Genomic DNA, 15291 nt, shown 5'->3' with positions numbered 1-15291 from the left:
CAAAGGAGAGACCAGAGAGAAGTACTTCTCTAAAATTTCATCTTTCATCTTTAAAAATCATATAAAATGTCGCACTTTATATTCCACAGTATGCTCAAAAATATTTTAATATAAAAACATCTTAACATTTACCTCCAGCTAAATGACTTAGCTTTCTCCTGAAGTTTTTAAGAATATTTATTTAAGGNGCAGAACATCCCAAGCAGGCTCTGCGCTGTCAGCACAGAGCCTGACATGGGACTCGAACCCACGAAACCATGAGGTCATGACCCGAGCCAATAAAGCAGGAGCCTGGGAAAGCTAAGACTTCGGAATGAGCCCACACACTCACGTCATTCTTCTCTCCTGGTTGCAACATCTTAACATCATTTTCACATTTACCCTACAACTCAGTCCAGTTTACAGTCTAGGTTCCAAAATCTTTAAATTCTCTCCACACAAGAAAACAGCTATTCCATGTTACCCCTGTGTGCAGCCTCCTGGCCTCTTCAGCCAAAGAGATACTGGTGGCAACCTGCTTTCTGAGACAAATCTCTGGTACAGCTGCAAGAGCAAACACGAATACTGCAAACCTGGAGATCGTTTCCAAATAAAAATAGGACACTGACCAAGCATGACCTTAAGTAAACTGGGATGATGGAAGACAGTTTTTTTTTTTTAAATCAACTGAAAAGAATTTAACATATGAATCCAGAGAAGCCAAAGTATTTAATTCAGCTATGCTAACAGAATGTGGCTTCTCAGAGTTATATATAGTATGATAAAGGACATAATTTAATCCTTAAAACATATTTCCATGAAACAGCATTATTTTCTTCATACAACTTTTTGTCTTAGAGTAAATGCCACATACTCCCTTCCACTTAAGCCACACACGCTTGTAAGTACATTATTCAAAAGTCCCCGGATGTTGTAAATAACTTAAACAACTAGTGAGGTCACTGAAATTTTGTTTTCATTGTTATTAAAAGCCCTGTGAGTTTTTCCCCCCAAAATCTCTGTTCTGGAAGGTAGGGATGGAGAGTCCTTGTATATGGGATCTTGACCCACAGGACAGTGGGCCCTAGAAAAATAAATGACTTTTGCTTTCAGAAGCTCTTTTCAGAAGCTAACCTATAGAAATGGATTCTTTTTAGCAATCCATGTGGACTAAGTGAAAAATAAAGAATGAGAGAACTTCAACTCAACAAAGTATCTGGGAGCATATACCATGCCCGCAAGTTACAGAAAGGGCAGTTCCTGTCGTCCGGGAGTTGACAGTCTTAAGAGAAGAGCTCGAGGTGCTATTCAAAAATAAAAGAAGGGCATCTTACCCCGACCGGATGAGTGCAGAGTATGAGGAGCCAGAAAAGGCCTCCTGGAGGCAGGAACATCACCTGAAGGATGAGGAAGCATCAATAAATACAACAGACAAATACAAGGGCGTGGTGTCAGGCAGCAGAGACTGGTCGGTCAGACCTGAGTCCCAAACTTGCTCCTGCGACAACTGGGATATGACCTTGAGCAAGCCGTCTGCCCTTTTTAGTTTTCATTTTTTTCTCATCTGTGATACGGGATGGTTAGATTAAGTCAGCTTACCTTAACCCTTGCTGTGCATCAGAATCATCTGGGAGCTTTCTAACAATACTGGCACCCTCCTCCAGAAATACAGTTTCAACTGGTGGGGGATCGGTGTTTCTTTCAACAGCTTTCCAAGTGATGGGAGTCTGCAGCCGGGGCTGGGAATCCCTGGATGAGAGGTCTCTCATGTCTGTGGTCCTCAGCCTCTAGAGCACAATAACATCCTCTGGGGAGCTTTTGAAAAATCCCCAGGCAGGCTGCATTCCAAACAGTTAAACCAGAATCTCTGCGGGTGGGACCCAGGCATTTGTATTTTTTCAAGTTCCCAGGTTGATTCCAAGGTGCGTCCTAGGTTGGAAACCACTGCTCTAGGCCCCCTTAATACTTCCATTTCCTATTATAGCCATTGAAAGATGGGGGGGGGTGGGAAGAGAAATTTTTAAGTCTCTCCCTCTCTTTTATGTCAAGTTAAACAGAAAACTGAATGTCAGACCACTGATGGATTTTAAATAGCATTGTAGCTGGGTGCCTGGGTAGCTCAGTCGGTTAAGCATCTGACTTCACTCAGGTCATGATCTCACAGTTCGTGGGCTCAAGCTCCATGTCGGGCTCAATGCTGACAGCTCAGTCTGGAGCCTGCTTCAGATCCTGTCTCCCTCTCTCTCTGCTCCTCCCCTGCTCATTCTCTCTCTCTCTCTCTGTCTCTAAGATAAATAAACATTGAAAAAAATTTAATGGGGTTGTAGCACACAGTAGGGTTGGTTTTGGACATGTACATAATTCACGTTGATGCTGGACAGTAGAAAATGCCCATTCCCAAATACTCTCAGTTCTAAATTTAAAATTCAGTGGAATACATCTAATAAAATGACTCCATGGTGTGTTCTCTGCAATACTGAGTTAGAATTTGATTCGCATGGCTGACTATAATATGAACATTACATTCCCTACCCCCAAGTTTACTTAAATCCACTTATTAGGGCAATGGTGAACTAAACAAACAGTAATTAGAAACACTCCGGACTACCTTTTAAATCTGTTGCTAAATTATATTTTTCTTGCACCAAAGCCCATACACACAGCATGTCCACAAGCATCACAAAACCAAAACCTCAGAAATATTTACATTAATAAGAGCATAAGCTCCTCTGGGTCTTCCCATTGGGTTCTGCCAGGAAGTAAGGCCTGCTTTGTAAGAGGGCTGTTCATGACTGTTATTCCTCACATCTGGGTAAATAAAGCACTGCCCACATGTGGTTAGAAATCCCAGGAGAAAATGAATTCTCCACGGGTCTGAAAATGAAGAACACCTCTGATAGACTGCCTCATTTCAGAAATGAGTCAGAAATGAAAGTAATTCTTCAGCAAAGAACATCTGCACCGTGGCACAGCTTACAAAATAATGCCAGATGATACCTGTGGCTAAGCGGCCGCGCCTGAGGAAGGAGGGAGGGCCTGGAGAGCAGGACGGGGGCCCGCGCCCAGCACTTCATCTCAGAGCTGCTGCTGCTGCTGCTAGCTCAGAGGGTCCGCAAATCCAGTGAGCGGACGGGCATCTCGGGCTCAGCTGTAAATCTTGATTAGCAGTAAGACTGCTTACATTCCATTAGAAAGCTGGCCCCTCTCCAAAGGGTGGAAGCAGCCAGAAAGGATTCATGTGCCGTCGCAGGCACGGAAACAGCAATTCTTACCAGAAAAACTGTTCTACTTAACTAAAAATAGTTTCTGCCTGCTCATGATTCAGGGAGACCTTTCTTCCTTAGGAGGAAGGACAGCGGCGTGATATCGCTGTCCAGGGAAGTCCCTCCTCCCACAGTATGCAGGAAGGAGGCTGCGGCATACGGTCAGGGGCTGGAGGCTAAGAAAGACTGAAGTACCTTTCACAGCAACTAATAAGGGCCAATAGACAGGAAGTGTGAAAAACAAAGGCTGTCTTTACCAAAACCAAATGCGGGTTGTTTTTATTAGGTAGCTCATCACTCTTCTTTCCATAATGCATATTTAAAAGGAATCCAACTCCATTATTTGTAATGGAAGCAGGGGTGGGGGGAGGTACGTGGAAACAGCCTACATGCCCATGAAAAGGCCACTAGTGACATTAAAATACAGGACATATACGATGGAATACTAGGTAGTCATACAGAGGGTGTGCAGATAGATCTGTGTTTTGTGTGATACATTAAGATCCGAAAAAAATGGACCTGGACTCTGTATAGTAAACATCTGTGTGAATGTATTTAAAGAGGTTGCCTTAGGGTGGAAGGAAGGGGTAGGAGAGCATTCATTTTCCTTTTATAACCGGCATACAGTTGAATTATCTTTTCATGTTCTTACCCTCCCTCTTTAACAATAGGCACTAACTAGGTAGAAGGCTATTTTTGGTTTCTTCTTTATACTAGTCTCTATATAAAATAAATGAAGGTTATTTTAAATAGATGTTATGTGCTCAATTGCGTCTCCTCAAAATCCTCAAAATGCTGAAGCATTAACTCCCAGTACACAGAATATAACTATATGAACCTTCAAGAGGTGATGAAGTTAAAATGAGCCCATTCGAGTGAGCCCTGATCCTAGCCAACCGGTTCAATTTTTTTTTTTTTTTAATGTTTTTTATTTATTTCTAGGAGAGAGAGAGAGACAGCGTGAGCAGGGGAGGGTCAGAGAGAGAGGGAGTCACAGACTGAAACAGGCTCGAGGCTCTGAGCTGGCAGTCAGCACAGAGCCCGACGTGGGGCCCGAACCCACGAACCGCGAGATCATGACCTAAGCGAAAGTCGGACGCTTAATCGACTAAGCCACCCAGGCGCCCCTGACAGGTTCAATTTAAAGAGAAGATCTGGACGGAGAGACCCCACACGCAGGGAACTGCATACATAGAGAAAACACCACATGAGGACACAGCGAGAAGGTGGCAGCTGCAAGCCAAGGAGAGAAGCCTCAGAAGAAACCAAATATGCCAACACCTTGACCTTGGACTTCTAGCCTCCAAAACTGTGAGAAAATAAATTTCCATTGTTTAGCCACCCAGTCTGTCTATCTATAAATAAACAGATGAATTCGGTTCAACTAACACCACAAGGGGAGAGGTACCCATAAAAGTATTCAATGCGTCAAAACCCCACAATGCCTGCTATGATGCATCCCTTGGCATGCATCATAGTGGACAAAGGAATCAGGGCCACATCTGGCATGCAACGAAACTGGGGCTCACTGTGCCTCTGACATCAGAGTCACCCCCCTTTCAGTGACTTGAGCCAGGAATAGAACAGGTTTCCACCCTCCACAGTCAGGACTCCCATTTGCTCATGCCACTTATCATTTATGATGTTTTTAACAAGTCCTGTAACATGAAAGACTAGCACCCAAGATATTTATTAGTGTCTTTTAAAGGCCTGGCTCATGTTCAAAAGGCTTTCTTCCTGTGCTGATAACTAATGAAGAAGAAGGTGTCACAGTAATACTATTAATTCAATTAAAAAAAAAAAACAACTTGGTGCCACAGGTTTTTTTAAAGTCCAGAAAAATAAATGACATGCCACATTGTTGTGCCAACCTAATTTTTTATACTTTAATACATGTGGTCTCAGACCACAATGCAATATATTAAAAATATGGTGGTCCAATGCTAAAATTTCTTTATGACATTTTATAGACTTTTTACAAATTAATCTTTCCTTTAAAAATAGAATTTAAAAATTAAAGATATATTAAAATCACAGACTTTACCTATAGAGTCTATAACCTAGAAGTGGACTAAGATCCAGGCACATGGAAATAAGATAAAAATTTGAAGATAAATATTTGGTACAGTCAGTTCAGACTACATTCAGAGGAAGGTGGAGTCAACTTTTGCCTTGAATGGTAAGGGAAACTTTCACCAAGGACAGAAGCTCTAAACCAACCTGGGGTTAGATACATAAACGGTAAAGAGAAGTGATTTATGTCTACATATATCTTGCTACTGAAGTTTTAAAGGTAAGACCTCTACCTAAGATCCTAACAGAGTGTCTGGCAAATAATAGCCACTTGCAGGCACAACAGGTGGGGAAGAACACCTCTGTGTAAGAATCTAGTGCAGATTCTTGTAAGGAGGTTGTGGGGTGTAAAGTTAAAGAAGTCGGGGTCAATCAGTACATATGCTGGAATTTGGGCTTTACCCCTATGCAGTGTGGACTCTTAGAAGGTGTGTCTGGAGGAGACTGTTATAAAGAACACAGATGGGACCAGCAGTGATGTGCAGAAGGGAACAGAGGGGGGAGAGGAATGCCAAGAACGGATCAATGAAGAGGTAATCAGGGGGTTAATCAGGGGACCTCTTGGGGAGTCTCAGCCTCCCAATGTGTAAAATGGGCATCATACTACCTATCTTTACAAGACTGTTATGAATGCTAAAAGGACAAATGTCCTGACAGTAAGCACTTAAGGAAATACCGTTGCTACTATGATAATTATTTTTTCTACGCTGAAAGATACAGAAGAAAATGAGAGAGAGAACAAGTGTAAGGTATACATCTAGGGTATGTCTCCTTAGGCTCTCCTGAAGTGCCTTAAACAGAGAGTGATACTGGCTGTCGTCTTTTTTGGAAGTGGAGTGTGCTATATTTATTCTCTAGTTCTCTAGAACTTAACACATCGATCCAGTAGACCCAGGAGGAACAGATGTCTGAAATGGTCTTTAAAATCAAGACACTCTAAAATCAATTTTTAAGTTGTTTTTATATAAAAGTAACTAACAGGCTAATGCCAATCAGTTTTGAAACACTAAATTAATGGACTCAGCTATAAATCCAGGAAAACCATTTTCATAATGAAAATGCCAATGCCTTTTTAATTAAGGATGGAATTGCCAACATAAAAGACTTAAGATAAATGAGGAATCATTCTTTTCCCTCGTAAATGAAAGAACCTGATAACTCTGTGAATTATTTTGAGCTACTGATCACCAGAAATTGTTTAGAATCTAAGCTACAGGATTTCGCAACTGCATAATAATCACTTCTGACAGCCTCAGACCAAATTTGGGGCTCTGGCCTTTCAAGTTCTTTCTTCTAATTATTATCAGGGGGCCTCTGGTCCTAGATTTAGAGTCATTATGTAGATATGAGGCTCTACTGAAGATAATGGCACTTTGTCAAACACAAGGCAATGCCAACCTTTTTTTGTCAGTTTGACCTTACAAGATTTACTATACATAAAAAAGTATATGCACATGTATATAACGATGTGTATTTGCGGTAAAGCTTTACCAACTTAATTGTTACCTATCAGTCATCGTAAAATAAAGACATGAGAGATGTGTACTATTCCTATTCTCAACATTAATGATCTATTTGAAAACTATTTACTCTTTGGCCCCAGACCAAGTTTCCACATTTACTACATCACTGGAGGGTATATTACTTCTTAACATTAATAAAAAAACAAAACCCCAAAAAATTGCCCAAAAGGGCTAACACAAAGGGAGCAAAATAAAACATCACTGGGTACTTTTGCCAGAGTCAACAGGGACTTTCCAGTAAACAACGAGGCCAAGATGAAGACAGCAGTCAGCAAATAAATTAGTAGGCTAAGACCAACACAGAATAAGGCATGCAAACACACCAGCAGAATGTGATGACTGTCGATAGACATTAGCCAACACCTACATGTATTCAACACTAAGGACGAACAGCATCCTAGAAGAAAATGGCAGAAAACCAAATCAGGAATTTAAAGAAGAAAAGAACTCCCACGAGGACAAGAACAAAGGCGAAGACAACATGGGGCAGGTTATGGAGGAAACCACAAGATAAATCAAGAGAGATTTCTCTATCTACCCAACTGGTTTCCTTCAGACTGTTTCTTAACTTTTCAAAACCTCAGAACCTTCCTCTATTGTCTGAACAGGGAAGATTACACACTTTCCAAAAGTCTCTTCCAGCTCTGATAATAGACCATAAATTTCTGTTTAGATGATAAAGGTACTTTTTTATAGGCTTCTTTTATTTCATAATGAGCTTCAAGTTTGCAAGTCTGAATTTCACAGAAGGAAGGCAAACTCTGTCAGTGTGTACACTGAGCATAGCCTTAAAGCAGGAGTGAGACGAAGGCCAGTGAGAGACGTCAATGAGCTGGACAGTTCAAACGTTACCTGTGACACAATGTCAACCTCAGCCACGTACCCTTCGCCCCTGCCCTCCTTGGCTCTTCCCCGTTGCATACACCCACTTCTCAGCCCCAGCTCTTCACACAATCCTACAAGTTAGACATACATTTATTTAAAAAGGTTAGCAGAGCTCACAAGATGTAGGAGGCAATGGAAATGTTTGGTGATGGCTCCTAACCTTTAGAACGGCAAAGTTTGGGTTAACTAAACCAGTATTCCAGAAGAATACCTCTTACTGCACTGCTGCAGGAAGCAGTTCGACAATTCCACGTTTCAAAATCTTCATATTTTTTAATAGTTTATTGTCAAGTTGGCTTCCATATAACACCCAGAGCTCATCCCCACAAGTGCCCTCCTCCATGCCCATCGCTCCCCTTCCCCTTCCCCCACTCCATCTGCCCTCAGTTTGTTCTAATCTGCATGTGAACAAATATTTACACCTACAAATATCTCACAATAGTACTTATAACAGCAAAAAATAAAAAAATCTGCTACACACTAGATCTATAATAATCAAGGAAAGATTATGTAAATTATACCTCAGTTAGGCTCTCTTCCTATTTGCACCCCTGGCCCCAGTGCTCACGCTCTGCAGGACTCCAGCTGCCCACTTCCGGCCACTTCCTTTGCCAGGCTTAAGGGCCAAGAAGGCAAAAACCACATTTGGTTCACTACCTTAGCCACAAAGTCTACATCATAGTGAACACAAAAATCAGTATCTGTTGGGGGTGCCTGGGTGGCTCAGTCAGTTAAGGGTCTGACTTCAGCTCAGGTCATGATCTCACTGTTGGTGGGTTCAAGTCCCGCGTCGGGCTCTGTGCTGACAGCTCAGAGCCTGGAGCCTGCTTCAGATTCTGTGTCTCCTTGTCTCTCTGATCCTCCCCTGGTCACGTGGTCTGTCGGTATCTCTCTCTCTCAATCTCTCTCTCGCTCTCAATCTCAGAAATAAAAAAAAAAAAACAGTAAAAAAGAAAGGAAGGAAGGAAGAAAGAAAGAAAGAAAACATTTAAAAAAATCAGTATCTGCTGAATGTTTGGTAGTAAATGCTTTCAAGTAAATTATCCATGGCTGGATATTATACAGCTATTAAGTGCGGTTTGTGAAGCATTTTTAAAAATAGAGATAAATGTGGAGGATAAAAACCTCTGGGGATGCCCAGTGACGATGGTTAGACAGCACTGTGACTACCTAATATCCCTGAATTGTACATTCGAAAGTGGATAAAACGGCCAATGTTATGTTATGTATGTTTTACCACGATGAAAAAATAAATATTAGGGAATGCTTATGAGGCACGTTGAATGAAAAGGCAGGGTACCATATGTCTAAACTACATGAAATTACATCTGTTTCTAAAAGGCCAGAAAGCAGCACACTAAGGTATTCATGACTGGTTTATCTTAGGGTGGTAGCACCGGCCGGGGGTGGGGGGCGGATTTTTATTGTATTTAAAATTCTCTGTGTTTTCCAAAATATCCACAAATGCCCGTGTATAATGTATACAGTCCGAAAAAGATACAGACAGCAAGCGTCAGGGACAGAAAGGTGTGCTCACCAGCAAATTTAATGTAGATGGGAATCATTCACCTTGCTGAGACCCCTGATGTACTTCTATACCACATACCACCTCTGCTTGCCTTCACGGTGGAGGCTGTCCACCGGCATGCCAGTGGAGGTAAAAGTCTATATTTATTAGATTGAAATGTACTTTTCTTCTTTTTCTTTTTGCTATGCCAAAAAACACACATTACAGATTTGCTGCTCCATAAGTATGCTTTGCCTAGGCTGAGACGTAGCAATAGAGGTTGATTTTGGACATGTAAATGCCAATCTGGAACGAATGCACGGTGATACTCCCAGGTGAAGGTTTTCAGAACCTGGGACAGGCTAGCCTGGACCTCCTCATAGAGAATGAGACATCCAGGCAGCCTCAGGAAAACTAGACTCCTTGCATTTCAGAGACAAATTAGACGCAAGGCCTTTGGAGTCACACAGACTTAGGACTGAAGTATCACAGACTGAGGATTGCCACCTGAAGCTCCTGGCTTCAGTTTCCCCATAAATAAATGGGGATGATAATACCTACCCCTCAGGTATTAAACCGTAAAACGTCTGTAAATCAGAGATACTGGAAAACCCAGAGCCTGTTGTCAGGAGATGCTCAGGCAATACCCCTAGTTTCTTTTCCTTTCCTTCTTCACAGCAAGCGGCTAACCCGGGAAAGCAAGTGTAAATGACTTGAATGTCTAAAATGCACAACTATCTGTAACTAGTAAGTTAACATGATAGGGATATAGGAAGATATTTTCAATAATCTCCAAATTAACTCCATCATTTCGGAAGTGCTCATGATATATAGTTCAGAACAATCTTCCTGGTCTTTGTTCCTCAGTAATTGGAAAATACTAATCACTATTCTCTGTGTACTTCATATGCCTGAGACCACGATGCGCCCCTTCAGTTCCTTCTTTGACATTCTAATTTTTAAAACTCCCATTCCTTGAACCACATCTGTGACTCCCCCGAGCCCTCCGCAAGCTGCCCCCACACTCTGTCCGCTGGGGATCCTCTGAAGGCGTCTGAAGAGGATGAGCATCACCAAAGGCAGCCAGCCGCCTGCTTCACGCGTGGAGTGCTCAGCTTTGAAAAATACAACTACATGATCGTTATGCTTCTGAAGGTTACTTGACTTTGGGCAACAGATGAGGGTGTGTGGGTGCTCCTGAGGCAGATCCAAGCGTGACCAACAGTGCCCGCTATGTCTGTCTGCTCCAGTAACCTTGGTCCTTTGCTTTGCCTGTACTGACTGAAACCGGTTAGCAAGCTGACACCATCTGATATTACATCAGATTCAACACTGCACCAAAAACCTCCCTTCCAAAGAAGAGCCCCTGTCTTTGCAAAAGAACCCCTCCCTTCCATGATTAGTGCTTTTACTTGAGGGCCTCCTTAGGCAAAGGATAATGGAAATCTTCAGCGGTTTGGGTTTGTGTGTACGGATGTGTGCAGGCTACACCATGAACTCTACCACCCTGAGGCTAGAAAGCTCAAGTTCATTCTCCTAATAAACATGTACTGAGCCCAACACTAGATGCTGGGCATTCAAACATAAGACAGTCATGTCTTATACAAGAAAAGAGTATCCACAATTACACCACCACTGGGCAATATTGTTCTAGAACAAAGGTATAATAGAGGGTATTATTATAGCTGCACAGAGGGGCAGAGGAGGAGGACTCTGAATCTGCCTAGACAGGATTCTAAGAGCTGGATAATTCACACATCTCTTTAACAGCCAGCACTGAGGAATGAATGAGCTGACCCACAGTGTCTCTGGGGGGGTAATGACATTGCAGTCTTTTAATGCAGTCTATTTAATACCATTTCCTCCAAATTGCTTTCCTTACTGTATTTGCTTTCTTGTTCCCCTCACATATTCATCTCCCTACTTTATTTTCAGAATAAAACATATGGTGCTTCCATTCACTCCCCAGTCTTTCAACCCCATAATGTTTCCTGCCCTAGAGAGTTGTTTTGACTCTCAACGAAAGAACACTGTAATGGCTTCGTGGGAGCAAACGAAGAGACAGAAATGAGCCTGCCTGGTGAAAGAAGCGAGAAGAGAGCACGGGAAACCATTACCAGAAGTGCCTCCATGACCAGGCCCTCAGTGGCTCCAGCAGGTAACTGCCCTGTAGATGCCAGGGGCGTGACTATAAGCTACAGCGGGGGTCAGCATACCTGCAAATCATTTTCCATCCTCCACGCCTCTCCTCCCCTATTTCCTGTGCTACAATGTTTGTCAAAAGAAAGTTTTTAAACTTTTCATTGACCATACAACTCTCTGGCAAAATCTCGTTAAATTCTCCAGAAAAATTCTCAGAAGCACATAAACTATTGCATCCAACTTCTGGGGATTCACAAACTCCTGAATCACCAGATACTAGGAGGGGGCATACTGTTCAGCTTGAATATTTTTGAGCTTCCACCCTGTGCCAAGCAGCACCACGGCAACCCACCTCAAACACACCTCATCACCATTCTCCCACACCCTGCCTAGAACACATGTCCCCATGTCTGCCCAGGAAACACCTATTCAGCTGCTGACACATCACCTCTTGAATGAAAACATTCATGAATTCTTCTCCCTAGCTCACCCGCCTCGCAGAAGGACTAACTGCACCCTTCTTTCTGCCCTACTGAACTCTTCAGGTACTTGTATCAGAGATCCTACAATATTTACTACCTTTGTGTATTTTATGCCTTTCTCCTCCTGCTAATTATAAGCAACCTGAATGTACAGACTATAACTTAATCAACATTTGCTTCTAGCTTCCAGTAAAGTTCTCATTCAGGAGATAAACACTGCGCTGAAGAAAAGAGATGCATGATCAAATACTTTTAGTACGATGCTCCTAATGCTTTACCTGGTAAGTGAATTTAAGCTAAATCTTCAAGTAGAAGCTACAGGAAATAAGACAAAGTTAGGATTGGACATTATAGACAGAGGAGAGAGAAAGGCATGTAACCAGGAAACCATTATGTATAGGGAATACAGTAATTCAGGATTCGTGGTGACTATGGAGGTAAGCAAGAAGAAGTCATAATCAATGAGGAGAGAGAAGTAAAGCAGAATGAGGTTATAAAGGGCACTGAATGAAGTGCAGGGGAATCTGTATTTACTGTGTAAAGGTGGAATGTCACTCAGAGATTTCTATTTAAAAAGTGACAGGGGCGCTTGGGTGGCTCAGTTGGATAAGCTTCTGACTTCGGCTCAGGTCATGATCTCACAGATCATAGGTTTGTGCCCCACGTTGGGCTTTGTGCTAACAGCTCAGAGCCTGGAGCCTGCGTCGGATTCTGTGTCTCCCTCTCTCTCTGCCCCTCCCCAGCTCAGGCCGTCTCTCTCTCTCTCAAAAATGAATGTTAAAAAAAATTTAAGTGACAAATGATAGTTAAAGAAAATAGAGTAAAGGTACAAAAGGAAAAATCTGTAACCCCACCATGTTGAGACAACCACTATTACTGTTCTTTCATCTTTATATATTATGTAAACATGTATGTATATGTATGCGGCTATAGTTTTCATGTTCTTTTCTTCTGCTAATATTTATTAAGCATTTCTGAGATACCAGACATTGTGCTAAAGATGCTAACTCCATTCTGCCACGATGCCATTTAGTGCTCACAAAAATTCTCAGAGGTAGTTCCTATCCTAATGTCATTTTCAAGAGAAGACACAGTAAAGGGCAGGGGATAAGTGCACAAGGCCATATGTACCAGAGCTGAGGTCAATGCCAAGTTTCCTTACTGCAAAGGCAATAATTGTATTTCAATTTCTCTCATTTATTCTCACACATTTATTTTATAAGCGGATCACTTTATACAATTTTCTCAGAAAACTCCCTTTGGGTTCTTGATTAGCACTGTAGTAAACTGAAAAAACAAACCTATGAAGCATCAACACTTTTCTACTATCACCCCATACAGGGAGCACAGAAAGCCCCCGGCATTTGGTTTTTTTTTTTTTTTTTTTTCTCTGTAGTCTTGGTAAAGTTCACAGTTTTCTTCAGCGTAGGCTTGTAAGTGCAGGAGGGTGGCATGTTCAGATACGTTCTTTAGACAGATTAATCTGGCACTGGTATTCTGAAGAAAGAGGATTTGAGAAGACTGGAAGGCTGAAATACAAAGAGATAGGACCACAGTCCAGGTGAGAGAGAGGGAAGTCAAGGACCACAGTAGTGGTATTTGTGACGGAAGGAAGGGAATGGACAGAAGATAGAATTTAAAGGGCTTGGGACACCTGGGTGGCTCAGCTGGTTAAGCATCTGACTAATGATCTCAGCTCAGGTCATGATACCGCAGTCTGTGGGTTCGAGCGCCGTGTCAGACTCTGCGCTATCAGTACAGCATAGAGCCTACCTGAGAGTCTCTCTCTGCCCCTCCTCCCGTGCATGCTCCCTCTCTCAGAATGAACAGATAAACAAACTAAAAAAGAAAAATAAACTGAAAGGGCTGGATGTGAGGGGGAAAAAGTAGCAGCAGGGTGAGTGAGGAGAGAGAGGGTGGAGGGGAAACTGGATAGTGATGCCATTCCTTCAGAAAGGGAACACAGGAAGAGATGTGTTTTGAGTGTGTGCATATTGGACACAGGAGGACAAGGAGTTCAACCGTGAACATTAAATCACTGAGCACATCCTGAGTGCCTACTTTATGCCGGTGCCTGAGTGCTGGGGAGTCGGCAATCAATCCACTGAGGTCGACACAGAACAGGTGGAATGGGGGTAACAGAGTGAAGGAGAAAGAAGGAAGCACGGAAGGGGGAAGGGCATCCCAGTGGAAATGGCCTGGGGGGAGGGGGTCAGAGGCCAAGAATAGGGCAGAACCTCCCAAGTTGCAAGTGTGAATGAGCAAGCCCTGAGAAAACAAGGGCAAGAAGAGAAGTGGGCCAAGGTTCATACTCTAAGTAACATGAGCATTTTGCAGAGCAGAGGAAGCAGGAGACCAAGAAGAAAACAGTCAGATGGAGGAGGAGGGCCGAGAGCCAGATCACAGAAGCCAAAAGGGGAGTGGAAGCAAATAACAACCCATCTTGAGATCGTATTGCCCTTGGACTTCTCGGGAGGAATGACTTTTTTTTTTTTTTTAAATTCAAAGGTCACTCAGTCTATTTTAAAAATTAAACAAAATCACATAAAAAGTCTATGATGAGGGTAAGAATTTACATCTCCTGGCTGTGCCTCTCAGTTTTATCCACCAGCCATATAGAGTTGGTGATTAATATTCAGTAGAAAGTGAATTTATAATCAGGTGCCTGCCATTCAAATGTGAAAAGAAATGTTTTCTGCTCAGTACACCCAATAATGCATTAATACATCTCCAGTTTAAAATACATTTATGAATAATTTTATACATTTTATAAATGTTCTGGCAAGAATGATAATAGAACAATCTATTTTCACTGCTACATGAAACAAAAAAGAGGAATGAAAGGTTCAGTTAATCAAGGAATTTAATATGCTTTATAATAAATATCAAACAGTCATTACTTTGGCTATACAGAGGGTGGCTGAGGTCAAAAGATGATTATAATACCAAGAGTTTGTGCCCATATTTATTCTCTGTCAGTTGCTTATATTTGCATAAGAAGTTTCCTCTATTCATGAATTTTTTTAACCACATTAAAATGCTAGAAATCAAATTTGTTTTTCCTGATTTATATGTGGGCAGTAATAATAAGATTTTGTAATGATTAACAGTAGTAACAAATAAATGGAAAACACTAGCCCTTCCAAAGTACCAGTTCAACGACAGACAGATATGAAAATAAATTACCTTCACTGCCTTAGGTAAATGTGGTTTAGAAAGCCAGGAAAGCGCCAGAATCTGAAATGATTACTGTGGCAGAGTTTGATGAAGCCAGGAAAGGGAAAAATACTGTTGAATTCTTCCTTTTCTTGTCATCTTTCTCAACAACATGTATGCATGTGATGTGTACACACGTACTGACGGGATCCTCATCAGAAGAGGAGATACAAAAACTTCCAGATTATAGTGAAGGGACTTGGGCCAGCCGGAGATGCCAA

At 42.0% G+C, this 15291-nt stretch overlaps 1 protein-coding gene across 2 annotated transcripts in view; it reads right to left on the bottom strand.

Annotated features, from left to right (window-relative positions):
- ANO6 (anoctamin 6) overlaps window positions 1–15291 on the bottom strand; it is a 198616-nt gene that overhangs the window by 149014 nt on the left and 34311 nt on the right. Inside the window, exon 2 of one of the 2 annotated variants that reach the window (XM_077753242.1) lies at window positions 1314–1376. The exons of the other annotated variant lie outside the window; for it this stretch is intronic. Within the exon in view, the coding sequence (XP_077609368.1) occupies window positions 1314–1376 (63 nt within the window). The remainder of the gene's footprint in view (window positions 1–1313; window positions 1377–15291) is intronic. 2 annotated transcript variants of the gene reach the window in all.

This window comes from Crocuta crocuta, unplaced genomic scaffold (genome assembly GCF_008692635.1).
Source record: "Crocuta crocuta isolate KB4526 unplaced genomic scaffold, BGI_CrCroc_1.0 scaffold30, whole genome shotgun sequence".
NCBI classification, from domain to species: Eukaryota; Metazoa; Chordata; class Mammalia; order Carnivora; family Hyaenidae; genus Crocuta; species Crocuta crocuta.
Note: the sequence above shows the minus strand (reverse complement) of the source record. Positions and strands in the feature narration are given on the sequence as shown.